This window comes from Drosophila pseudoobscura, chromosome 2 (assembly GCF_009870125.1).
Source record: "Drosophila pseudoobscura strain MV-25-SWS-2005 chromosome 2, UCI_Dpse_MV25, whole genome shotgun sequence".
Taxonomy (NCBI): Eukaryota; Metazoa; Arthropoda; class Insecta; order Diptera; family Drosophilidae; genus Drosophila; species Drosophila pseudoobscura.
This window is the reverse complement of record NC_046679.1, coordinates 19472233-19497044: the sequence shown is the minus strand read 5'-3', so window position 1 is coordinate 19497044 and position 24812 is coordinate 19472233. Positions and strand designations below refer to the sequence as shown.

The window sequence follows — 24812 nt, the reverse complement described above, 5'->3', positions numbered from 1 at the left end:
CTACTTTGACCGCGACTTCTGATATTCGAAGAAGTGCAAAAAGCATCGCAGTTCATTTTGTACAGTTTGAGTCAGAGAAAAGCAATAATTTACAACTTTTTTTTGGTTTGCTTGCACAGAATTTACTTTTGAACCACAAAATTGTGCTGAACGAACAGCTGTTCGTGTTGGCAAACACCGTTGTTGGCACAAACAGTGCTGGTAGCTTCTACACAGAAAAATGAAGAGAAAAAGAATTCACAAAATATAAACAGTACACAAAATAACAAGCAAAATGGAAATAGAAAAAAGAAGAAAACTATGTGCAGCATTGTTATTAATGCAAAATAATTATTTGACTGCATTGCTCATGCTGCGAAAGCAGAACCAGCGCAGGAGGAAGATGGAGGCATCGAAAAGGGGATTGCTGCAACGAGAGTTTGAAGGCCAGTAAAACATTAAAACAATTTTTGTATTGTATAAATTCACGGATATTAATCAATTTCAGGCTTCGAATGTAAGTTGGGAAGGGAAATAGCAGATGAAGACTCCGTACTCTATGGAAGAGTATTGCGAATCTCGCCAGATCAGTTTAATATAATTTTGGAAAAAGTGCGGCCTTTTATACAGGAAAAGAAGAGCCCATTCAGAAACAGCATTACCTCAGAGGAACGACTTAAACTCACCCTGTTCTATTTGTCCACTGGCCGTATGCCCTTTCGTCAAACAAAACCCACATATATACCGACAATTACGAAGATATTAAAGGAAACAATACCTGTTTTGTACAATGTGCTCAATGAAGAATACCTACCGTTTCCGACATCAGCAGACGAATGGAAACAAATCGCCTCAGACTTCTACGATATTTGGGGATTTCCCAATTGCATTGGAGCTATAGATGGTAAGGAACATAAATAATTACATTCCTTTAATATAATTAATTATAGCATCGATATTTAAGGAAAGCATTGCAAAACAAGACCCATGCCAAGCAATGGAGGACCCTCCATGATGCTAATGGTAATCGTTGACGCTCGAACCGTGTATCCCCATATACATTGGTCTCTGATGAGGCTTTCCCCCTCACCGAGTACAACATGAAGCCGTATTTTAGCAAAAATCTAACCGAAAGTCAGCAGCATTTCAATTATATGCTTTCGCGGAGTCGTCGCGTTGTGGAGAATGCGTTTGCGATTCTGGCCAGTCGCTTCAGAGCTATCTTTAAGCCCATTAAGAGCGCACCAATTTCATTCAGCAAAATAGTTTTAACCTGCTTTTGTCTTTATAACTTTTTGAGAGAGGAATCCATACGATCAAACAACCATTCGGATGTCATTCCAAATGTTGAATTGGAACGCATTGTAGAAGAAAATTTTGTCGAACATGTTGTGGATCATCGGACTGTAAAATCGACAGGCCTTGGTCCCCAAACGAGGGACGGTCTAAGGGAATACTTTTCCGAATTCCATTTGGATTTTTAACTTTGAAGACTTTCGAAATTTTAATTGTACATATATAGTATTTTAGGTATTTTTTTATTGGATTTCATCATCGCGTCCCAATTGCTTAATTTTGTAATCGGTGATTAATTGCAAAATTTTAATTTCCAAGCGCTTTCCCAAATCTTCGTCTAATTTTTTTAATTCGGCACCCACGAATGCTCCGAAGTCGGCATGGGGGTTTGGTGTAGTTGGCATCGCGAGGACGTCGGTGAGGTTTTTGTGCGAGTCCGACAGTTTATTCAGAATTTCGTCATTCGACTCGGAATCGGATCTTTTTCTCTTTTTTGAGGCGTCAGGCGACCAGGGGGCGCAAAATTCCAACTGTTCTTGCACCGAGCAATCGGCCTCCTCAATAGGGAACTTCTCTTCGTCGTAGCTTTCCTCCTCACCGTCATTATAGATCTTGAATACAAATCAGTATAGATTTTAATAAGCAGTCTTTGATTATATCCAATATCAAAAACACCCACCGTACTGGTCTGACTGACAGACGTATCGGGATTGTATCCCGGTGGAATCCTGCAATCTCGCATGAAACTCATCTCGTCCATGTACTTCCAAACGCTACGCACTTCCCCATCCTGTGTTCCACTGCGCGTAGCCTTCATCAATTTGTTGCGCTCCGCGTAGTAGTACGCTCTGATGTTTTGCCATTTCTTTTTTACTTCACCTGTAAATAAATATATATAAATGAGTCAATGATTCAATATCGTTAATAATAATGGTTTTATTGGCTTACCCACTTCCATTTTTAGGCCGGTTTCTCTGTTCATCTTTTTGGCTGCTTCCAGCCAGAAGTTCTGCCTTTTCGTTTTTTGTTTATAGTAGACATGTGTGGAGTCCCAAACGTATCGGGAGTTCTTCACAAGTTTAATTAAAAATAGCGTATTTTCATCGCTCCACATATGTATTTTCACATAACTATTCATAATCGCGCCAAATATTTTCGGACGGCCACCAACACTAGTGTAGCGCTCTGACTCGCTCTAAACATACATATGTACATATGCTTTCTCTGTTCTTCAGTCTGCACCAGGACAGGACTGGCAAGCATGTATAGACGGCAACACTAGTTTATGGTATTAATGGGCCATTTACTTGTTTATTGATGTTTCCAGCATGTTGTTTTATCCAATAGTCCAAATAGTCTTTATAGTTTAAACTTTAACTTCACTTGAAGACCAATCTAATCTAATCTGAAAGGCAGACACAACAATGAAAAATTTGCGTTGGTGTTGGTGGTTGGTTTGCACAATAGTGCAGAGCAGAGCTGATTCAGAGTATAACAATCGATATATCTCTGCCGAAAGATCGAGTACAAAGATAAACTAAAGAATATACTTTTCTCGCTCACGCTGCATGCTGTTTTAATAGGATTATTATATAAAATTTCTATATATTTTTCACTGCCTTAACTTGAAGTGTAGTGAAACCCTTCCATTACCAAAATTAATACAATTGTAAACAAAACACAGCTGACTAAGCAGTGTAACCGTTGCTGCCTGCTGCCTGGTCACACTCTGCCGCTAGCGAGGCTTAAATGAGGAAAAAAAACCACCATGAGGCTACCTGTTGTGCACACATACCACTACAGTGGCAAGCAGCTAACACGAACAACATTTCACAGTTTGTTCTCGGCCGCGTCGGACGTACGTTTTTGTCGTCGCTATCGCAACGGAGGCCGCCGAAAGTTTTTGTTGCTTTTCTCATTCTATGCGCACAATCCCGTGCCTTAGTGTTGGTGTTAGCCAACGCGCCTAAGTGTGTGTGTGTTCAATGCACTGCCTGCAGTTCAAAAGGGCAGAACAACCACCACTACCAGAGCAGCATTGTTTAAGCCAGCTAGTGTGAGTTCTTACCTGCGAAATGGGAAATTAGTGGCTCAATCCGAATCTGTGCTCAATTCAATATTCAAATTCAGGCTAGAAAGTGTCGCGTGCGAAAGTGTGCAAATCAAGCAGTGTTTTTTTCTAGAGCTGAACAAAAAAAAACCCGTTCTAGACCAAATGCAAGTGTATGTGTGTAGCATGCATGTGCGTGTGTGTGCGTAAAAGGCAATAAACGTATTCCAAGCGGCCCAAAAGGCTCCAATGTAAACCAAACAAACCGAAACGAAACAAAACGAAACCCCTTCTTGGCCAATACCGAAAACAACGAAAAGGTACGATCATGGCTAAGATCGTGAATGCGTCAGCGTCAGCAACCGCAGCAACTGCGCACGTCACACGACAACAGAAACGACAACAACAACAACAACGACTACAACATCAGCAGCGGAGCAGATCAGCAGCAAGAAGAATGCAGAGCCGTGCCCGCACGAAAAGCGCAGCTCAAATTACGACGTCGACAGCGCAGCATTTGCTCAAGCGCGCCATTTCAGCGCCTCAATGGATATTTCTCTTCATATTAATATATTTAGCAACAGGTGAGAGCGAAAAAGAGAGGAGAGGACATTCTACGTGGTGAGAGAGCGGAGGAGCGCTGGTCCCCCTCTATCATTGTATTGTATGTTATATGCATGACACCATTGAAATGTTCTGCCTGATTCTTGTTTGTTGTTTTTTTTCCACTGAACCACTTGCATTTATTCGAGTGCACTTTTGAGTTGAGAATCAAAGCTCTCAAGTGTGTATGTGTGTGTGTGACGGAAGGGAATGATTTTTCATTGAATTTCGGTAACCGAAAACTTGTTCAACGAGTTTTCCTTCTCTCCTTATTCTAAAGAGGTGACTCATAGATCTGACATGCCTAAATTCTGATGGTGTTAATTATCCGCAAATATTTTATTATTGGTTTTGGCTATCGCTAAACGAAAAGAATGCTTGAGAGAAGTAGATTTGCTTGGATTGTAGATGGTTAGAAAATATTTTACTGTTCGATTTCTACTCACAAGACTCCACCAGCCAAGCAGTTAGCTAGTGTCAACATAACCTTTAGGGATCGCTATGCTTGCCATATTCTCTTTTGAAGTTTAACTGCTTGCTAACTTTAATGAGTGCATTTCTCTTTATTTCTTCCGTCATTCATTTCATTTCCTACATTCGATTATAATGAAATTGAATAATAAAATTGATTCACATGTCGACTGCTGATTCATTATGCGTAATTATCAGTTACATACTCGTATTGAGCGAGGCTTCCACACTTATTGTCTCTGTATTTTTGTGCTGCGTGTGCCCGTGCCCCCCTTTTTCAATGGGATTGTGCAAAAACGACCTCAAATTTGGTTTATTTATTTACAATACCGATCGGACCAGTCAACCGCTGTTGTTACCCGCAATCTTATCGCTGGCCGGAAAGCAGCGACTTCAATAATTGCCAAACCACCGAAGCCGGCAACGTCAGCAGTTAGCAGTACCGCAATTCCGATGAGGGAACCAGAACCGGGGGGTACCGAGAATTTGGATACCCTTGACAAATTATCTCTCTTATGACTGTTCAATACAATTTATAGGCCCTCTGCTTGTGGGAAATTTGTCTCTCTTAATACACTGTCAAGCATCTGGAAAAATCGAAGCACCTTCTTCAAGGGTATTTAAAAACACAGAGAGACACCGAGAAAGAGAGAGGGAAAGGTTGATAGATGGGAAAGCCCTGCACTCCACCCAAACAACTGGTTTTTGGGCCCGTCAGCTTCCATTGTAAAAATCCAGACACATCGCCCGTCGATCATAGTCATTTTCTGAGAGTGGTTTCTTCTCCGTTTTTCCACTGAATTTTCTCCTAAATTGGAATGATCCATCTTTTCAAGTGAAAAAATCGCGGCGCAGGTACACTCCTCTTGAGGGAAACAAATTACCTGTGCTACCTGCATCGCGCTAATGACGACAACACGTGACCCCGCGGGTTAGTGGAAATGGAAATTGTGTGCCCGCGCGGGTGGGGGGGGGACACACCCGCGTGCCGCTCCGGCCTGTGTTTTAGGCCGCCGCCTGTTCTCTGGTCAAGTGTTAAAGTGCAATCGGCCGTGACGCAGGGCCTGGTCATCCCCTTGGACCCCGTGTATCCGTGAATCCGGGGCTACGCAACGGGCCGCGACCATTGCCTGACGCTGGCCATTAGTGCAAGTCGTTAGCTTGCTCTATAAAAATAGCCACAAAAGAACTAAAAAAAGTACTGATTTCCCCCTACGACTATAATAGAGAACCTAAAGGTCGGCGTCAGTTGCAGCAACGTTGCCAGTTTTCAGTTTCTCCATCGATTACCAGGCCGCCTTGGGAAGAGCCGACGAGACCCGACCGCAGAAGCCGCAAATATCATACAGCGGGCGACACAACAAAACATTGCGGCTTTCGCTTTTATTTGATTCAATTTTTGAAGAAAATTTCATGCAAACAAATGTTTAAAACTTTGGTTGGGGGCGTTGTTCAATGCTGCCCGAAGTTGGCTTTATCGCGGCCCTCACGTAGCTGCGTTTTATCTCTAGCTATTTGCATACGCAGCGCGATCCCAGCCCAACAGCACGGGCATTGTTAACATTGACTCATACGAGCACCGCGACGGTACAGTGGAATGGAACGCACACAAATTTCACATAAATGGTGGGGTGTGTGTGAGGTAATCGTGGTGGGAAATACAGGTACACGCGGAAGGTTCTGCTTGCCTTCTTCGGGGTGGAGAAGTGGAGACTAGCTTAAAGCAGTGCAAGTAGAACTCTTCTACTTTTTTTTCTAAGGGAAGCTCAACCGCGAAGCTTAAATATTTGAGATGTTTCTAAAACATTTTAATGAATGCTAATATTATTAATCATGATTCCACAATTTATTTTAAAAGCATTTCCATTGTTCGGGCCAACTGCGTGCCCACTCCACAATGCAACGCCCACTGATGCAGCAGCTCCGGGGCACAGTCCCAGGCCCATCCTCTGTTCCCGGTCTGTGTTTGCTCAGACTGTTCTGCTGGGGACGCACCACCGGAAAAGATTCTCAGGTTTTTGGGTTTTGTTTTATTCAACAGTTCATTGCTTTGTGCCAGTTCGTGGATGGACGGGTCTGGCAGGCAGGCCCAGAGCATGTACTACGACGAGTACAAGGGCCAGGTCGCAGTCGCTGCGCACTTGGAGCCATGGCCAATTGTTTTTTTCCAACAACAGAAACGGGTTCCCAGGCGCGGCTGCGCAGCAGCGGCAGCCAGCAGAATCAGTCCCAGTAGAAGAGAGAGAGAGAGAGAGAGAGAGACACTCTCCGGCTCTATTTGAGTGTGCTCAATTCTAAGCAGTTTTTTTTTGGGGGAGTCTGTATGCTTGCTTTTGTGGTTTGTTTTGTTGTTGTTCCCAGAACGCGGAGATAAAAGAGAAGAGCAAGCAGTGGAAGTGGGAATGTACGATACATACGAATCTGTAATCATGATTTCATGGGAGCAAGCTCACAGCGAAACCGTTGACACACTGAAATTTGGATACCCCTTACTCTCAGAGCATATAAAAGTTTATACTGTGTTTGTGTACATACGAGTATGCGATAAGAGATAAAGTAGAGCAACCAAATTCCCTGTTTAGACTCCTTTGATGCTTATCTTTCAGATTGGAATTCCGAACAATACAAATGCATGCACGTAGCCCACAAAAAAATGTAATCTGAAGAGCGACTAGTGGGTATTTCATAGTCTGAATACTTAACCAACAGCATTTTTGTGGGTGTGCGCAGTTTTTTGTGGCTGTTTGGGGGACGTTAATCTGCAGCTTTCATGGAATATCAAAACTAATTAGCTTCTACCTCTACATACGCATGGTATTGTGTGCTCATATTATATAATAGAAGCGCCGTATTCATTTAAATATTTTAAAAATAAACATTTCTTCAGCACATTCCTTGGAAGCTAAAGCGGAAATTAGTGTGGGAACTTGTTTGTATCTCAGTTTCGTTCTTTCCTCGTTGAACTATAGGTGTCGGCACAAATGATCCACTATTCTCCAGGTCCAAAGTGCAGTCAGACATGAAAGAGCTCTCAGAAGTATAGGGAAAACTGTGCCAAGAGGATGGGGGCTTGGGAACGTTAAAATGTTTGAAAATATAGTATGAGTATTTACCATTAAGAAACAACCTTGTCTGTGTGGAGCTCCTTCTCTGACACTCGACCGACTTTACCTAACTAATCTTCTTTTATATTTGGTATCTATTTGTCTTCAATTTCTTTAAATATTTACTATCTAGGCTGGAACTCCTATCTGGCTAAAATATTCCCATAGATATATCATATATGTAGCCCTGAATCACTTCTGATCCGGTTCACACCCTTGATTGTGTCCGGATAGACGCAATTTAAACCAGAATTGGACTGATGAAATTCCATATACGCGTATTGCAGAAAACTTTAATAAACAACAATAAATATTCATAGCGGAAACTCATCTATTTTCAACCATATTTGGGGTAATTGCTCTTTGAAGCCTAGTTCCTGTACCAAATTGGCTCAAACTATAACTAATTTATTTGTTTATTTCCTTAGCCAACTTCCATCAAAAAACAAACGATAATAACAATATGAAAACTTTTCCCAAATGGAAAACTTTTTGATAATTACCACAAATCTGTATAAAGATCTTTCGGCATTATTATCTATATACAAACCTCATGACTATTGAGCATCGTCTAGTAGTATAATTAAACCCTTTGGAATGTTTCAATAATCGTATTATCTTTGGGCTTTAATTAAAATTTAACCGCGACACGTTTTCACTTTTCTATCAATACTATAGAGAGAGAGAGAGAGAGAGAGAGGGAGAAAAGTGAACCGAAAAACGAAAACGCATCAATTAAAATGCAATTAAAAATTTCAAATTTAATTGCACGAAAACATTGTTATTTTATTACCGATGTTGTTGTTGTTGTTTGTTGTTGCTAACAAATTAAATTCAGAAAATGAAAACAAGTTAAATCGGTCATCGGTAATTTATGCAACTTCTGAACATCCGAAAGAAGCAAAAAAGTAGCATTGATGCACCGATGCTTAGATACTCTTTCTATTGAGCAATCTTCTATTTATTCTACGAAAACCGATGCCAAACAAAATACATGTCGTGTGCATTCAAAAAGTGCTCCGATAGCTGTTCTACAAAGAACAATAATACGAGTAGTACACGATTTGTATGCTGGCTTTTGAGCTAGCTCCAGACACTCTTAAAATGTTTTTGAAAAGCCAGAAGTTCTACTATATTGGTTATACTATATTTAATGCCATACAACTGTTTTTTTTAATACTCCATTCAACATATTTCACTGTAATCGCTTTGATAATTAGCAATCGTATAAGAGTAATCGTAAATCGCATTTTATGCCAATTATAAGGAACTAAAGTCACTTAGGTACCTTAAGGTTGATGGAAATAAAGAGAACATGTTGAAAATGTAAAAAACATATCGTTAGCAGGTCTTGGAGTCTGTTGCAGTCCGTCTTGCCTCCCCGGATGGGACTGTTGATGATGTTTCAGCCTTCTTCTTCTACCTTCATCGTTCAGTTTCTCAGCAAAATCTTTGTACCCAATCTATAGAAAGTGTACGAAACAATCGAGTGCAAATGAAACTTTTTTTCGTGGGCGGTTTGTTACACAAAAGCAACAACAACTGTGTTACAACAAAAAAGTAAAAAGTTAAAAGTATTTAGAGCAAAAATTTAAAACAACAACAACAATGGGACAACAGAAAAGTGTGGGTTGAGAGCTGAATGAGGCAACACAGACACACACACATACATACAACGGGTAAACAATTGAAGTATGACCATATTCAGAGATGTGAGGAGTGGGATGGAAGAAGGGGAAAAAATTGTAGCGGCAAAAAACAATCCCGGGTCCCCGGGCAACCCAAGCACCGGACCCAAGCCCAACCACCCACAAGTCAGAGCCGAGCCGAAGTTAGCAACGTGCAACGTTCTGTTGTGGCCAACACCTTGGATCCCCCCTCCCCCCCTACTTCCCTCGGGCTAAGGGTTAGACCAGAGAAATATCCCCGGGGGAAGGGTGGGTACTGCCACTGCACCTGCCACAGAAACAATATCAGCAACAAGAGCGTTTGGAAAGTCGCAATACCACGACAATTGGATACGCCTATATGTAATAATTAATAATAATAATTGAATCGACACTGTGCCACAAAGATCAACCAAAATCAAACAATTAACCCCTTCAGGGGGTATTAAAACGTCTTTTTTCTTCCTATGTACCCACGATCTCTATATACCCTTGCATTCCTCATGTGCCGGTACGAGGTATTATTAAAACAGTCAAAGCAGCAGATGAGCAGGAGAAAGAGGAGAGAAAGAGGAGCGAGAACTGCATCTAGTTTCAAAGTGGCTAACATGCAAAACGGCAATAGCCAGCGGCCACATGGGGTTAAGCAAGCACATGTGCATACATATGTACATGTATGTATATGTATGTATGTATGTCCTTACATTTGGTGTTGTTTTGCATATGCAGACACGCTGATTAGTCATACAAGCAGAATGCAGTGCAAAAGGCAGGGGAAGAAACAAAGCAAAAAGCTAAAGTTGAGCTAATTTACATATGTATTTGTATGCATTCGGAGTACTTATGCTCTACAAGCTTATGCAAGTGTTGCAATGATTTGAGTGTTTCTTTCCTAACTGGGTCTCTCTCTCTCTCTCTCTCTCTCTCCCACTCTCCACGTCGCTCTCTACCGCTGTCCAGTGTGTAGGCGGAGTCGGTTGTTGCTTTCTGTAACATTTACCGCTTCCTCCTTTGAGTGTTTGGCGTGCATTTATCTCATTTTGCATTTTGCATAAATCACTTTTCCCCCCTCCACGCGCATAGCGTAGCATGGGAATAACATTGGGAAATGGAAAAGCAAGCAGTGTAATTATGCATCTCAGATACAGTTTTGCAGATCTCGAGCGTTTTCTCTTTTGATGCCGTACCGTACCAAGGTACGAGTGTGGGGGAAAGTACATCATTTTTTGGTTGGCGAAAAGCTTTAAGAGAAAATTGTACTTCCTTTGTAATTAAATCCCTCAATTAATCTTTTAGGTGTACTGAAAATCGTTCATCAAATTGATAGCGCACTTGTCGTTTGAGCACCTGGGCTTCCAAAAATATTAATGCTAGAGCAATGCGCTATTAATTACAATTATATTCACCTTTTTGTTATATTTAAGTACTTAAATCTTTTAAATCCCACCAGAAATCACCATTAATCTTTATACTACGATGGTTCATCCCAGAAATACCTACCATTGTCTTCTCTGTAGGAATAATTCATTAAAAACCATTCAAATTTGGCTAAGTTCCATCCATTTGCCACGCCCCTACTTAAGAACCGGCATAACAAACTCTTTTGTGCCCGAAAAAAAGTCACAGCGCCGAGAAGTCATTAAAGTCTCGAAAAGTGTTTCCACCAAACGTTCTCTTCTCTCTATTCTCTCTATACACTATTAAACTGTTTTTTTTTTATGGCACCGCTAAACAAAATTCGCTCAGAGACGGCTTAAGATCGGGTTTTGGAGTCAGAGTCAGAGTCAAGTCATTTATGAGTCGAAGAAAAAAACCAACAAACGGTTGTCCAAAAGTCACGCAAAAAGTAGAATAATAATAATAATAAAAAAAGAGGTGGAAATAGAATTCTTTTCCTTGGTTGTGATTATGAAATTTCCGTTCCGTTTGTTTACGGTCAAGAACAACAGCAATGCGGAGATTGTGTACAAAAAAATTGCACATGCCAAAGCATAAGGAGAATCTATACCTTAACTTCCACAATATAGTATAGGTGTGTGCATTCCATCTATAAATGTAAAGGAATACGTGCATGAATGTGTGAAATGAAGGCACACGGGCTCTCGACCAGAATTTAGAATAATGAAATATTCTATAGCGTATAGCCTGATTAATGCTGAGTTTTGAGCCCTACTATAGGGCCTAAAATATTATACACCGCATCTAAGTAATGAGTATCCCTTCGTCGAAACATTAAGTCCAACGATCTAGCAGTTTAAATCGCATTTTTGTTGTTTAACTTTTGAATATTTTTCTGCCTAGTTTCGTACGTGAGTATAATATAATTATGAGCTCTTTACTGCCAGACTTACTTGGTAAGGCCCTGCCTGCCCCCTACTGTCCCCTCCCCCCCCTGTTGGCATACATTAACCAAAACGACAGACGAACAACTGTCAATGCAAATACCACAAATCGCCTTTAAACACAAAAATACTCGTACGAAATGTTTGAGAAGACCGGACAAGGCGAGGCGGCAAAATCGATGGCCTCATAATGGCCTCTTTCCATTATGTTGTTCGTCGTTCAGGTTCTGTTTGCGACGAGGTCGCTTCGAGTGCTTTCTAAGCCCGGGATCCCAGCCATCAGGCCATGGGTCAGGGCAGCCGCCCAAAGGGCATGGCACTACCACCAACGTGTGGGTTCAACCCAGCCGAGAAGGTGCTAAAATGATCTGGAAGTGCAAAAATATGTACGATTTTTTGTTAAAAGTTTATTAACGCCAAAAAACACCAACACTTAACACAAATTCCCCCCAAACTTCAATCTGGTTATGTTCGTTTTGGCAATAAAGCTCAGAGCGCCATGGCCAAAGGTTTCTCAAGTTTTTGGCTGCTTCCAACAGTTTCATTTGTCATTTTTAATGAAGAGTATACCCGTACATTTGTATTCCAACTCCAATTGGAGGCTTGAGTGATGGTCTAGCAAAAGGTGGAATGCAAAATAAATACATACTTTGGTTCGAGACGCCCCAGATCAAATGGGGAAGTACTGTACAGAGATTTCTATTGAAATAATTATAATTATTAACCAGAGGAGTAGATGTTCGAATAGTTTATTATCTGCAGAGTTTAAAAACCTTTTCCATTTCCTAGTTAAATGCAACCGTGTGCTACCGTCCCAATGCAAGCAGTCAATGGCGATCCACAAAGCTTCCTGAAGCAACCACTTGATGGTGATCCCTGAAGCAAGCAGTAGATGGCGATCCGCACAGGCAGTCAAGGGCCGAAGAGAAACGGAAAATCTCGGATTCACAAGTCGAGCAAAGATGCTCAAATCGCATGATAGAAAATGAGAGAAGCCACGCGGTTCTCTCGTGCAAGAGTCCCCAGACTCAGTTTTTAGATCTGAAAATTCCTAATTAATTCCCTATTTTTCCCTGTTGCCATTTCCTCTCGTTAAAAACTTTTCCTTTTAGCCGATTTCGCTCCGTTTTATTTTGGTTTTTGCCTTTTGCAGTTTATTGAACGGTCTACAAAACCGGCTTTTGGCACAAATGTTTATGTGCGTACCTCGTACCTATTTAAGCACGAACATATGAACAGTCATAGTCGGCTTTTTCTTATTTTTACGCCTTGTGCACTTCAGTCAGGAAAGTTTGTTTCATTTTGTTTGGATCTTGCTATACACTTTCCGAGGAATGACGATTTTTTGCTATTAAATGGAGCGCACGAAGTTAAGGAACTGTTGGCCTTCTATTAGACGAGACAGTCGATAACCCTCTACGATCCCTGTAGTCTTTCAGTTTTGGGCATTACCTTACCACCATTTAGATTTAACTTGTAGTTAAATATATTTCTACATTCTTTTTCCCAGTCAGAAAACTATATTCACCCGAAGTTTAGTGGAAGTCTTCGAACGCTTCTTTTAGGGTACTTCTTCTTATTAGGGTACCTCAAGCTTCGGTCTTTGCCGATAGGTGGGCTTTCCCTCTCGCTTGAAAACTGAATTAGAAAACCACTCGTCGTCCGAAGTTATGGCCGGCGTCTTCTGGTCTACAGCTTCTTTCTGGTGCTTGGTGCTTGGTGCTTGGGGGAAATGGGAATTGATTCTGCGCGCCTTGGCAGGCGATCAGCGGTAAATGAAAGTTTTGAAATGAAACGTTCACTGATTACCATTTAAGTGTGGTGGCATGTGGTATGTGGCATGCATGCGGCTGCCTGGCCGTGGCAACTTGTCTAATTTGGTCAATGCTAGACGAAAAAAACACTTTCTTAGCCAAACGAGACGCGGAGGGAAGTGACCGAGAGGGAAGGAGAAAAAAGTGCCGTAGAGGGGAAAATGTAAGCCAAAGTAAACCAATTGGCCATTTTGCTGTGTGGCCAAATAAGTCGCTGAGGAAATGAGGAAGAAGTCTACGGTTACAAATGCGTTTTCCCCCCCAGCCCAGAAAAGCCCCGCGATTCGAATGAAATGCGATTAGTTAAATGAGAGTACGCCCTCCGATCCGACTTGGCCTGGCTCTGGCCCGGCCCGGCCTGGCCTTGTCATGCTTTCATTTGAGTCTTTTATTCGGTCTGAAGTAACCCCACAACTAAACTCTTGATCTTTTCTCTTGCAGATGTTGCCTCCGTGGAGGTGCATACCAAGGAGGCATACTTTAATGGCTCCACTTACCTCCGTCTGACCACGCCGATGCCCATTTGGGACCATTCGGCGATTAGTTTCCGCTCGTGCCGCGGCGGCGAGATACTCGCCCAGCAGTACAACAAAAACTCAATCGTAATCTCAGTGCTCAACGATTTTCTGCAAATCTCATTGGCCGGCCCCGCCGTCCATGGGCCAAACAATCGCCTGGATGTGAAATTGCCCTACCAACTGTTGGACAATCGCTGGCATACGCTCCAGTTCAAATACGAGTACGGTAACCTCTATTTGCATGTGGATCGTGCGGCAAGCATATTTGGTAAGTGATAATCCAACCACAAAACAAATTGGCTCTGCAACGGGACGAGAGAGCCTCTCACACGAATTGCGAGTGTCGTGGATGTCCAAAAGGGTTCGAAATAAATCGTGAAATGTGTTGTCAAGTAAATTGGGAAAGGGATTTCGAATCCCCATCATCACGAAGAGGAGCACAAACTAATCAATTGATAGACGGAAAAGGAACTATCTAGAATCGTGCTTAAGGCTTTTTCGTCTCATTCGCTGTAGAAATTTCACGTAAGTGAACGGATACATTCGTTCCGATCACGCCAAAGATATCGGTGTACCATCTGCCATCCCTAAATGTATTTCTAGTCAGGCTTAAACGTAATATAGACCTCAAATGTGAATGAAACGATCGTATAGATCGAATACGAATGGGATTTCGACAATCAAATTTACAATCGGTATCGCCTACGTATCGATTTTATACAAGTTTTCAATCGTTCAATATTTGATTAACAAAATTTTACAATAGATATCTTGACAAAAACTTGATAATAAATAGAAGATTAGCCAAACACTATAGAATGGCCTAGATTCAGGGATTATATGTGGTATAGAGTGTACGTTAAGTTCAATAATTATTCCTCCTCCTTTTCATTAGCCAACTCCACATATAACAGTCAGTTCCTGACGAATCAGGACATCGGCTACAAAGATGCCATCTTGATACTGGGCAACTCCTTTTCCGGCTGCCTTCTGGATGGACCCGGACTGCAGTTCGTGAACAATTCGACCATACAGAATGTCGTATTTGGGGTATGTCCGCTGACGCCCGGACCCTGCAGCGATCATGATCTGTTTACCCGGCTGCCGGACAATTTCTGTTTGACCGATCCGTGCATGGGTCATGGCACGTGCTCCTCCAATTCCGAGGGCTACGAGTGCCGCTGCACGGCCCGGTACTCGGGCAAGAACTGCCAGAAGGACAATGGCTCGCCCTGCGGCAAGAATCCGTGTGTGAATGGTGGCACCTGCCTGGAGAACTCGCGCGGCGACTACCAGTGCTTCTGCGATGCCCAGCACAGTGGGCAGCACTGCGAAACGGAGGTGAACATCCATCCGCTGTGCCAGTCGAATCCCTGCCTGAACAACGGCGCCTGTGTGGTGCTCGGCGGCACCGGGAGCATCGCCTGCGAGTGCCCCAAGGGCTATGCGGGTCCCCGTTGCGAGATCGACACGGACGAGTGTGCCTCCCAGCCGTGCCAGAATAATGGCAGCTGCATCGACCGCATCAATGGCTTCAGCTGCGACTGCTCCGGCACCGGCTACACGGGCGCCTTCTGTCAGACCAACGTGGATGAGTGCGACAAGAGTCCGTGCCTGAACGGCGGACGCTGCTTCGATACGTACGGCTGGTACACCTGCCAGTGCCTGGACGGATGGGGCGGCGAAGTGTGTGATCGACCCATGACCTGCCAGACCCAGCAGTGCCTCAACGGCGGCTCCTGTGTGGACAAGGCCATTGGGTTCCAGTGCATCTGCCCCCCGGAATACAGTGGAGAGCTCTGCCAGCTGGGCCCGAGCTGTACCCAACAGTGTCCCATCGATTCGGAGTGCGTTGGCGGCAAGTGCGTGTGTAAGCCAGGCACAACGGGTAAGTCCTACTGCTAGTCCCTCTCTGGGAGATTCCCTCCCAAAAAGCTAAAAGGGTAAAGGTTGTTCATGGGCGATGCATGGTTATAAAGCGTTTGGTTTTAATTTTGTTTTTCTTTGGGCTTAATGGTTTTTGGTATCTTAACAACAACAAAAGCTTCCGACTTGGAGCCGCTAACGCCGCCTTCGATCGAACTGGAGATGATCGATCCATCACAGTGCGCCAGCGAGAAAAAGAAGCGCTACATCTCGCCCGAGTGGCTTAAGCGGAAACGCTGCGAACTGAAGCTGAGTACGTGGATGGTGGCTGGAGGCTAGAGGCTGGATGATGGGCTAAAGGGCTAGACCAATAATTGTAGATTGGGGGTGTCCCACAGTGCATTTCAAAGCTTCAAGGCAGATTAATTGGTTCATGGGCAACAACAGATCCTCTTCTTTTCGATTAATAATCATACATACATCACGCTCTAATTGAAGAAATATTATCCAAAGATCAGTAATATTCGGAGAGTCTATCCTATGACTACACTCATTCGATACCTGACTTTTTCTGCTACCCCTGTTCAACTTCAGGGGCGCATCCTCTCGTAAATGTCCCATAAACGAACGGATACATTCGTATAAATCGCTGCGTTCTGACAGGGATCCGCAGGGTGCAGTCGTTAAAAGTCGATGTATGCCCATCAGCCTCGCACTTAACTTGAGCTTCCATACCTATATAATTCATTGGAAACACATTAAAACATTATGGACTGCCTTCAAGTCTTCGGGAAATGCATTATGTTAATGTGCATCTGCTTTTTTGTATAATCTCCCATTGCATTTACTAACATCTGATTTATTCGCTATATACTAATCCCCCTAATCTTATATACTACATACAACCCAACAACAACAATCCTCCCGTATATGGCTATAAACCTTAGGCCCTATTGGTCATTGTCTACCTACAACAACAACCACACCGACACCAGAACAACTGCCAACAACAACAACAATAGTCGCAATCACTGTACCAGCAATTACGAATACAAATACAACTCCAACAACAATATTACCAACAACAACAACAACAACAGCTAGTAAACTTAACAAAAACCAACAACAACAACAGTCACCAACCCATCGATTGGCCTCCCTGAATGCATGTCCCCAAGAAAACTGCTTGAACGGTGGCACCTGCCTGGGATATAGTAGCAATTATACCTGTATATGTGCTAGTGGATACACAGGTTTGGCATATATACATATGTACATATATACGACGAAGTGGAGTGACGCAAAGGGTTGTCCTAAAAGTCGTGTCATCCACTTAAATGTAGTTTTTATTTTATATGCGGTCAATGGATGTAAAACTAGTAGTGCTTTCTACTTATGTATAAATGTTAAAGCCCTAAATGAATCCCCACTGGTGGCTATATATTTAGTTAGAATAATTTTGAGAATACTAGAATTAACTAATTTTGAATGGCGAAAATATGGCGTGATAATAGCTAATGTGTCAGCACTGCTTCACTGTTAGACAACACCTGAACTGCTTATCAGAGTAAACGAATCTCTGCCAGACGACGCCTGCACTGCTTCCCAGAATAAACAGCTAGAGTGTCCTCGCCCTCACTGCTTGTCAGTCTCTGTTGGTCTCTCTGTCAGCATTGCTCAACTGTCAAACAAACTACACTGCTTAGCAGAATAACGGATGCTCTCTTTCTCTTCTCTGAATGCAAATTGCACGCTGCAAGCGAATACAAGAGAGCGCATTGCAAGAGAGAGAGAGGCGACGGCCTCTGGTGTATGGATTCATTTAGAGCTTTATACTTAACGGTGTTTTGAAAATTTTAGTGCAACCCTTGCAAATCCAACTGTAAATATGTAGCGTAGTAGTATGAGTAGATATACATACTTAAGTAATTAATTACTTAAAATTAAGTAGAAGATTATCTCAGATATACATACTTAAGTAATTAATTACTTAAAATTAAGTAGAAGATTATCTCTTCACCTTGAGATGATCCCATTTCTAATTTCGAATTTCCTCCCTAGGCTACAACTGCCAGCAGAGCACGGGCGATGGAGGAGCGGCCGCCGCCATGGCCTTGACGCCCATCAACTGCAATGCAACCAACGGCAAGTGCCTGAACGGAGGTACTTGCTCAATGAACGGCACCCACTGCTACTGCTCGGTGGGCTACACCGGAGACCGGTGCGAGAAGGCCGACAACTGCTCGCCCCTCAACTGCCAGGAGCCGATGGTGTGCGTCCAGAACCTGTGCACCTGTCCCGAGAACAAGGTATGCAACCAGTGCGCCACCCAGCCCTGCCAGAACGGCGGCGAATGCCTGGACCTCCCCAACGGCGATTACGAGTGCAAGTGCGCCCGCGGCTGGACAGGAAGGAATTGCGCCAACGATGTGGACGAGTGCACGCTGCACCCAAAGATCTGCGGTAATGGCATCTGCAAGAACGAGAAGGGGTCCTACAAGTGCTACTGCACCCCAGGCTTCACGGGCATCCACTGCGACTCGGATGTGGATGAGTGCCTCAGTTTTCCCTGTCTGAATGGAGCCACATGCCACAACAAGGTAGGTACTCAAGGGGGGTGGGGAACTCTCGGATGGGGGATGACGACTAAAGTGGTTACTAAAGTGTAATTAGTTGTTTTTCTTTAAATACGGAAAGCATCGGATATTGAGACAAGTGAGTGACAAGAACAGCTGTCGTAGGTCTATTGCTAGAGCCAATCCCCCGCTAAAACCCAAAGCTTCAGTGTAACATTGCCTTTACATTAAGCCGCTTTAATCCTTTCTTTTACGCCCAGATCAATGCCTACGAGTGCGTTTGCCAGCCCGGATACCGTGGCGAGAACTGCGAGATCGACATTGACGAATGCATCACCAATCCCTGTTCGAACGGATCTACCTGCATTGATATGATCAACAACTTTACCTGTTCATGCATACCGGGCATGACGGGACGTGTCTGCGACATTGACATCGACGACTGTGTGGGAGATCCCTGCCTGAATGGAGGCCAGTGCATCGATCAATTGGGCAGCTTCCGATGCGACTGCAGCGGCACTGGCTATGAGGGACAGAATTGTGAGCTAAACATCGACGAGTGCGTGTCCAATCCGTGTACAAACGGGGCGAAATGCCTCGATCAGGTGAAGGACTACTTCTGTGAGTGTCATGCTGGGTACAAGGGCAAGAATTGCGACCAGGACATCAACGAGTGTGAGAGCAATCCCTGTCAGTACAACAGCAACTGCCTGGAGCGATCCAATCAGACGCTGTACCAGCTTAGCCGCCTCACGGACCTTCCCAAGGTGTTTAGTCAGCCATTCAGCTACGAGAATGCCAGCGGGTAAGTCCATTCCATTCAATCCTAGCTGAATTTTCGGCTTATAATTCTAATTATCTTTTGTAGCTACGAGTGCGTTTGTGTGCCTGGAATCATTGGTAAGAACTGCGAGATCAACATTAATGAGTGCGAGAGCAATCCCTGCAGCAAGCACGGTACCTGCAACGATGGCATCGGCACCTACACCTGCGAATGCGAACCCGGCTTTGAGGGAACCCACTGCGAGATCAATATCGATGAGTGCGATCGCTTTAATCCCTGCCAGAGCGGCACCTGCATTGACCAGATCAACGACTATGAGTGCGACTGTGATGCCAACTTTGGTGGCAAGAACTGTTCGGTGCCACTGATTGGATGCCTAACAAATGTATGTCCTAAATCGAATCTAAGATCTCAATATTTACTGATTTACGATCTATCTACTGTAGCCCTGTTTGAACAATGGCACTTGTCGGCCGTATTTGGTCAACGAGACCGTTCATCTGTATAATTGCACCTGCGAGAACGGCTTCCAGGGCGACACCTGCGAGAAGACCACTACCCTGTCGATGGTGGCGACCAGCCTCATCTCTGTGACCACCGAGCGCGAGGAGGGCTATGACATTAATTTGCAATTTAGGACAACGCTGCCCAACGGCGTGCTGGCCTTTGGCACCTCCGGGGAGAAGAATGAGCCCGTCAGCTATATTCTAGAGCTGATCAATGGACGCCTGAACCTGCATTCGTCGCTGCTCAACAAATGGGAGGGCGTGTTTATTGGCTCCAAGCTGAATGACAGCAATTGGCATAAGGTGTTTGTGGCCATCAATACGTCTCATTTGGTGTTGTCGGCCAACGATGAGCAGGCCATATTCCCAGTGGGATCCTACGAGACGGCCAACAACAGCCAGCCCTCGTTTCCACGTACCTATTTGGGCGGAACGATACCCAATCTAAAGTCATATCTACGGCATTTGACGCACCAACCGTCGGCCTTTGTGGGCTGCATGCAGGACATAGTCGTCAATGGAAAATGGATCTTCCCCGACGAGCAGAGTGCCAATTTTACGTACGGGGATACCAAGCTGGAGAATGTCCAAAGCGGCTGTCCACGCACCGAACAATGCAAACCGAATCCCTGCCACTCGAATGGCGAGTGCACGGATCTGTGGCACACGTTTGCCTGCCACTGTCCGAGGCCCTTCTTTGGACACACCTGCCAGCACAGTAAGTGGATGGACTTAGGGATTCCGTGAAGCATCATTTTTGACTGTTCCTTTTCGATTTTTAGATATGACAGCAGCTACTTTTGGGCATGAGAATACCACACATTCGGCTGTGATTGTGGAGACCACCGATGTGGGCAGACGAGCCATACGCTCTATTCTGGATATATCCATGTTTATACGCACTCGAGAGCCCACGGGGCAGGTCTTCTATTTGGGCAGCGATCCACGCAAGGCACCCACCAAAAGTGAGTAAAATCAGCCTGATTACTATACTATAATACCCGGTACTCAGTTAATATATAGTAAGTATGTATGTAATCTCAAAATTTAGCCACTGCGGACAGAGATAGCGAGAGAGAGCGTTAGCGTCAGTGTTCTAATTCTTTCATAGATTGCACTCTAATCTGTCCATCCTCCTTCCGCCTAATGACAAATATTCTAGCTGCTGAAATACCGCACTGCTTTCCGTTACATCTCTCTGTCTCTCTTTCAACCAACGAAAACTCGCTCACTCCGCCAGGGGGCGCTCAATTATGAGAGACCGAGTCCGGCTTTAATAATGATCAAAACTACTTTAGATTCTGCTATCTGGAATATAATGGAATGTTTAATAGTTATGCATTTTCGATACTAGAATATCTATCAGATTTTCGCCTTTTTGGAGGCCGGAAGGGACGTGGCAAATACCCCATATACTTTTTGTAATATTTAATCTTTAATCTGCCTTTCCTTCTTTTAGACATTGGTGACTCGTATGTTTCGGCCAAGCTCCATGGCGGCGAGTTACTGGTGAAGATGCAGTTCTCTGGGACCCCCGAGGCCTACACCGTGGGTGGACAGAAGCTGGATAATGGCTACAATCATCTCATCGAGGTGGTTCGCAATCAGACACTGGTGCAGGTCAAGCTCAATGGTACCGAGTACTTCCGCAAGACGCTGTCGACGACGGGTCTGCTGGATGCACAGGTGCTATACTTGGGCGGCCCTGCGCCGACGCGTGAATCCCTGCTGCCCGCCAGCACAGAGCCTGGAGTGGACGAGAGTGTCACGGTGCTCAGCAAGGAGACGACAGATGACAGCAAGGACTACTTCAAGGGCATCATCCAGGACGTGAAAGTGAGCAATGGCTCACTCAATCTTATTGTGGAGATGTATCCGCTCAATGTTACGGATGTGCAAGTGAATGCCAAGCCCCTTGGAGCGGTCAGCATTGACCGTGCCTCGGTGCTGCCTGGCGAGGTATCCGACGATCTATGCCGCAAGAATCCCTGCCGACACAATGCCGAGTGCCGCAACACGTGGAACGACTACAGCTGCAAGTGTCCCAATGGGTACAAGGGCAAGGATTGCCAGGAGATCGAATTCTGCCAGCTGGTCACCTGTCCCGGCGAGAGTGTCTGCCAAAACCTGGACGATGGCTACGAATGTCTGACCAATACCACATTCACGGGCCGGGAACGCAGCCCGCTGGCCTTCTTCTACTTCCAGGAGCCACCACCGGCCGAGGAAACTGGCGGAGAAACTGCACCCAAGCAAACCCTCAAGCCGTCCATTGAGATTGCCTATCGGACACGGGCCGGCGGAACTCTTCTGTTCATCGACAATGCAGACAGTTTCTTCGAGATTGGCGTCAATGGGGGACGCGTGACCATCACCTGGAAGCTCACCCAACTGCATATTGGCGAGTCCACGCGGTTCGAGAAAGAGAACGCCGACGGGGAGTGGAGCCGCATCTTTCTGAGGGCCCACAATGGCAAGCTGGAGGGCGGCTGGAAGGGCTGGGAGTCCATGGTGGATCCGGCCCCATCCTTCTCCGTCGACATTGACCAGGCAGCTATTCAGTATTTGCTGTCGAGCAGCACCCAGGTCTACTTGGGCGGCATGCCCGAGTCGCGTCAGTCGCGTGGCTCCACTCTGTCCGCCCAGCAAGGCTCCCAGTTCAAGGGATGTGTGGGAGAGGCGCGTGTGGGCGATCTGCTGCTGCCGTACTTCTCCAATGCCGAACTGTATCCCCGCACCGAGAACGTGTCCGTGCAGCTTAAGGCCCAGTTCCGTTTGAACACTACACGGCCCGACGAGGGATGCATTCTGTGCTTCCAGTCGGACTGCCGGAACGATGGCTTTTGTCGGGCCCCGTCCGACGAGTATGCGTGCACCTGCCAGGCGGGCTACGAGGGCGATGATTGCTCCATCGACATCGATGAGTGCCTCAACACGGTGTGCAAGAACAACGGCACCTGCATCAACCAGGTGGCAGACTTTTTCTGCCAATGCCCCGAAGGATTTGAGGGACGCTACTGCGAGCAGAATATCGACGAATGCGCCATGCAGCCCTGCCAAAATGGTGGCAATTGTACGGATCTGATTGCGGCCTATTTCTGCGATTGTCCGGAGGACTACACCGGTCCCCAATGCGATGTCCTCAAGCAGATGACGTGCGAGAACGAGCCTTGCCGGAATGGATCCACCTGCGAGAACGGTTTCAGTGAGTACACCGGGGTAATGCCCCTTCTTTGAACATACCCTTGAACATCATTTTTCTCTGCAGATGGATTAACTGGCAATAACTTTACTTGCACCTGCGCCTCAGGCTTTGAGGGTACCCTGTGCGATGTGCCCTTCTGTGAGCGAACGCCCTGCGACAATGGAGGCCTCTGCCTGACCACAGGCGTGGTAAGAAATCATAAATACAATCCCAAATCGAATGCTGGGAAACTAACGCTGCTTGGATTCCAGTCACCCATGTGCAAATGCAGCCTGGGCTACACGGGTCGTCTGTGCGAGCAGGACATCAACGAATGCGACTCGAACCCCTGCCAGAACGAAGGCAAGTGCAAGGATCTAGTGGGGGCCTACGAATGCAACTGCCTCGGCACTGGATTCGAGGGAGTTCACTGCGAAAACGACATTGACGAGTGCAGTGTGGAGGGAGAGTATTGTGGCGGATTAGGTCGGTGCTTTAACAAGCGCGGCTCCTTCCAGTGCATATGCGAGAAGCCCTACTGCGGAGCATATTGCAACTTTACGGATCCCTGCAATGCCACTGATATTTGCGGCAATGGAGGCCGCTGCATGGAGAACTGCGGTACAGAACCGGACTACTATTGCGTTTGCACGGAAGGATTTGCGGGCAAGAATTGCACGGCACCGGTGAGTATAAATTAATATCTTTATGGTAGTATAGAACTGATAGTTCTCTGACTCTTCGCTGTTATATAGATCGTTGCCAAGGAGGATGGCCCATCGACGACAGATATAGCCATCATTGTTATACCCGTTGTGGTGGTGTTGCTCCTGATTGCCGGAGCACTGCTGGGCACCTTCCTGGTGATGGCGCGCAACAAGCGTGCCACGCGCGGCACCTACAGCCCCAGCGCCCAGGAGTACTGCAATCCGAGGCTGGAAATGGACAATGTGCTGAAGCCGCCGCCAGAGGAACGACTTATTTAGTTTAAGCTTCGATTGAAATTCGATTAGCAAAGCAAACAAAAAGATATTCTAAAGTCCGCCCATATCGTAATAGCCTAGAGAAGTAGGAGTAATGCAATGTTTTTGTACGTAAGTTCGTATTAAGGTGCTCAAAGCCAGCAGCAGCCCGCCCCCCTCCCCTCCTCAAACACCACCTCGATGCCTATGCCTATGCTTTAGTTAGTTAATAATGCCGTTGTCTATTTATTTCTAGTATTTAGATGGCAAACACCACTCCATAGTCGTTATGTAGTTACGATTCCGATTAGATTAGTTTCAATATTCGGTTCCTCGTTTACTTTAATTATCCACGAGTATGTGTAATCCCAAAGCTGCGAACAAAGTTATAGCTCTGAAAACTGGACACCGACAACCGACCACATTTCTACCCTGCGTAGACCTACCTTCAAATTGTACTGTACGAGTATTTTTTTTGTAAATAGATTTGTATTGTATCTGCAATTTTAACAACTACATAAATTAGCTGAGCTAAAAGAAAACAACGTTTAAAAAATCCTATATGCCTATATATACTGAAGTATATAAACCAGGAAATGTGGCCTTATACAAAAAAAAATGTTAAACTAAACCTTCTAAATTGAGTAACGAAAAGCAATTGCAACTATTAGAACAGGAGAAAATCTATTGGTTAAGCATTCAAATCAAATGAAAGACATATTTTGCTCTAGAATTTCTAAGCGTAACCTTAAGACTGTACTATACATATAATAAATATTAAATATTTCGACTTTTTTCCAAAACGATTCGTCTACTCTTTGATCTAAGAGGAGGATCTAAAACTCCAGTCTCAAATCAGAGAATATATATGTACATATGTTTGTACTACATATAGATTATAATTAAAGTTCCAAATGTTTATAGGAATGTATCAAATATTCATGACTAAGTGGAAGTGCTTCTTTGAAACTAAAGGAAGAACAAACAAAGAGCTGGGAAACAACGAGAGGACAAATATTGGCGAAAAATATGAAAGCTAATTTGAAATACTTAAAGAATTCATTCTCCGACTTGAAAAATATACTCACCT

General features: G+C 44.7%; 3 protein-coding genes across 6 annotated transcripts; 2 read left to right on the top strand and 1 right to left on the bottom strand.

Annotated features, from left to right (window-relative positions):
* Positions 1-210: 210 nt before the first annotated feature.
* Positions 211-1832, top strand: LOC117183250 (uncharacterized). 2 transcript variants are annotated; one of them, XM_033376507.1, is made up of 3 exons: positions 211-425; positions 488-883; positions 944-1832. In XM_033376507.1, the coding sequence occupies exons 1-3, from the start codon at positions 275-277 to the stop codon at positions 1081-1083; spliced, it is 687 nt and encodes a 228-aa protein (XP_033232398.1). In that variant the 5' UTR covers positions 211-274; the 3' UTR covers positions 1084-1832. The 2 variants fall into 2 exon arrangements, with proteins under 2 accessions (XP_033232398.1, XP_033232399.1); XM_033376508.1 differs by having other exon boundaries at positions 949-1014.
* LOC6897490 (uncharacterized) lies at positions 1499-2780 on the bottom strand. The gene is made up of 3 exons (XM_002137603.4): positions 2224-2780; positions 1955-2154; positions 1499-1886 (listed from the first exon to the last, which is right to left on the bottom strand). Exons 1-3 carry the CDS (start codon positions 2411-2413, stop codon positions 1518-1520), a joined length of 759 nt encoding a protein of 252 aa, XP_002137639.3. The 5' UTR covers positions 2414-2780; the 3' UTR covers positions 1499-1517.
* A 253-nt stretch (positions 2781-3033) lies between these two features.
* On the top strand, positions 3034-24517 carry crb (cell polarity complex component crumbs). 3 transcript variants are annotated; one of them, XM_015182164.2, is made up of 13 exons: positions 3034-3909; positions 13768-14112; positions 14740-15732; positions 16658-16963; positions 17772-18310; positions 18547-19091; positions 19155-19455; positions 19517-20294; positions 20359-20541; positions 21036-22781; positions 22845-22969; positions 23033-23446; positions 23516-24517. In XM_015182164.2, the coding sequence occupies exons 1-13, from the start codon at positions 3654-3656 to the stop codon at positions 23744-23746; spliced, it is 6762 nt and encodes a 2253-aa protein (XP_015037650.2). In that variant the 5' UTR covers positions 3034-3653; the 3' UTR covers positions 23747-24517. The 3 variants fall into 3 exon arrangements, with proteins under 3 accessions (XP_015037650.2, XP_001359143.4, XP_003736684.2); XM_001359106.5 differs by lacking the exon at positions 16658-16963 and adding an exon at positions 15889-16023 and having other exon boundaries at positions 3035-3909; XM_003736636.3 differs by lacking the exon at positions 16658-16963 and having other exon boundaries at positions 3036-3909.
* The last annotated feature ends 295 nt before the right edge of the window (positions 24518-24812 follow it).

Coding starts and splice junctions, on each gene's coding strand:
- LOC117183250 (XM_033376507.1), top strand. CDS start 275: ATGGAAATAGAAAAAAGAAGAAAACTATGTGCAGCATTGTTATTAATG. Junction 426..487: donor GCTGCAACGAGAGTTTGAAG/GCCAGTAAAACA, acceptor AATCAATTTCAG/GCTTCGAATGTAAGTTGGGA. Junction 884..943: donor TTGCATTGGAGCTATAGATG/GTAAGGAACATA, acceptor TCGATATTTAAG/GAAAGCATTGCAAAACAAGA.
- LOC6897490 (XM_002137603.4), bottom strand. CDS start 2,413: ATGAATAGTTATGTGAAAATACATATGTGGAGCGATGAAAATACGCTA. Junction 2,155..2,223: donor CGGCCTAAAAATGGAAGTGG/GTAAGCCAATAA, acceptor ATTTATTTACAG/GTGAAGTAAAAAAGAAATGG. Junction 1,887..1,954: donor CTGTCAGTCAGACCAGTACG/GTGGGTGTTTTT, acceptor TTTGTATTCAAG/ATCTATAATGACGGTGAGGA.
- crb (XM_015182164.2), top strand. CDS start 3,654: ATGGCTAAGATCGTGAATGCGTCAGCGTCAGCAACCGCAGCAACTGCG. Junction 22,782..22,844: donor CACCTGCGAGAACGGTTTCA/GTGAGTACACCG, acceptor TTTTCTCTGCAG/ATGGATTAACTGGCAATAAC. Junction 23,447..23,515: donor GCAAGAATTGCACGGCACCG/GTGAGTATAAAT, acceptor GCTGTTATATAG/ATCGTTGCCAAGGAGGATGG.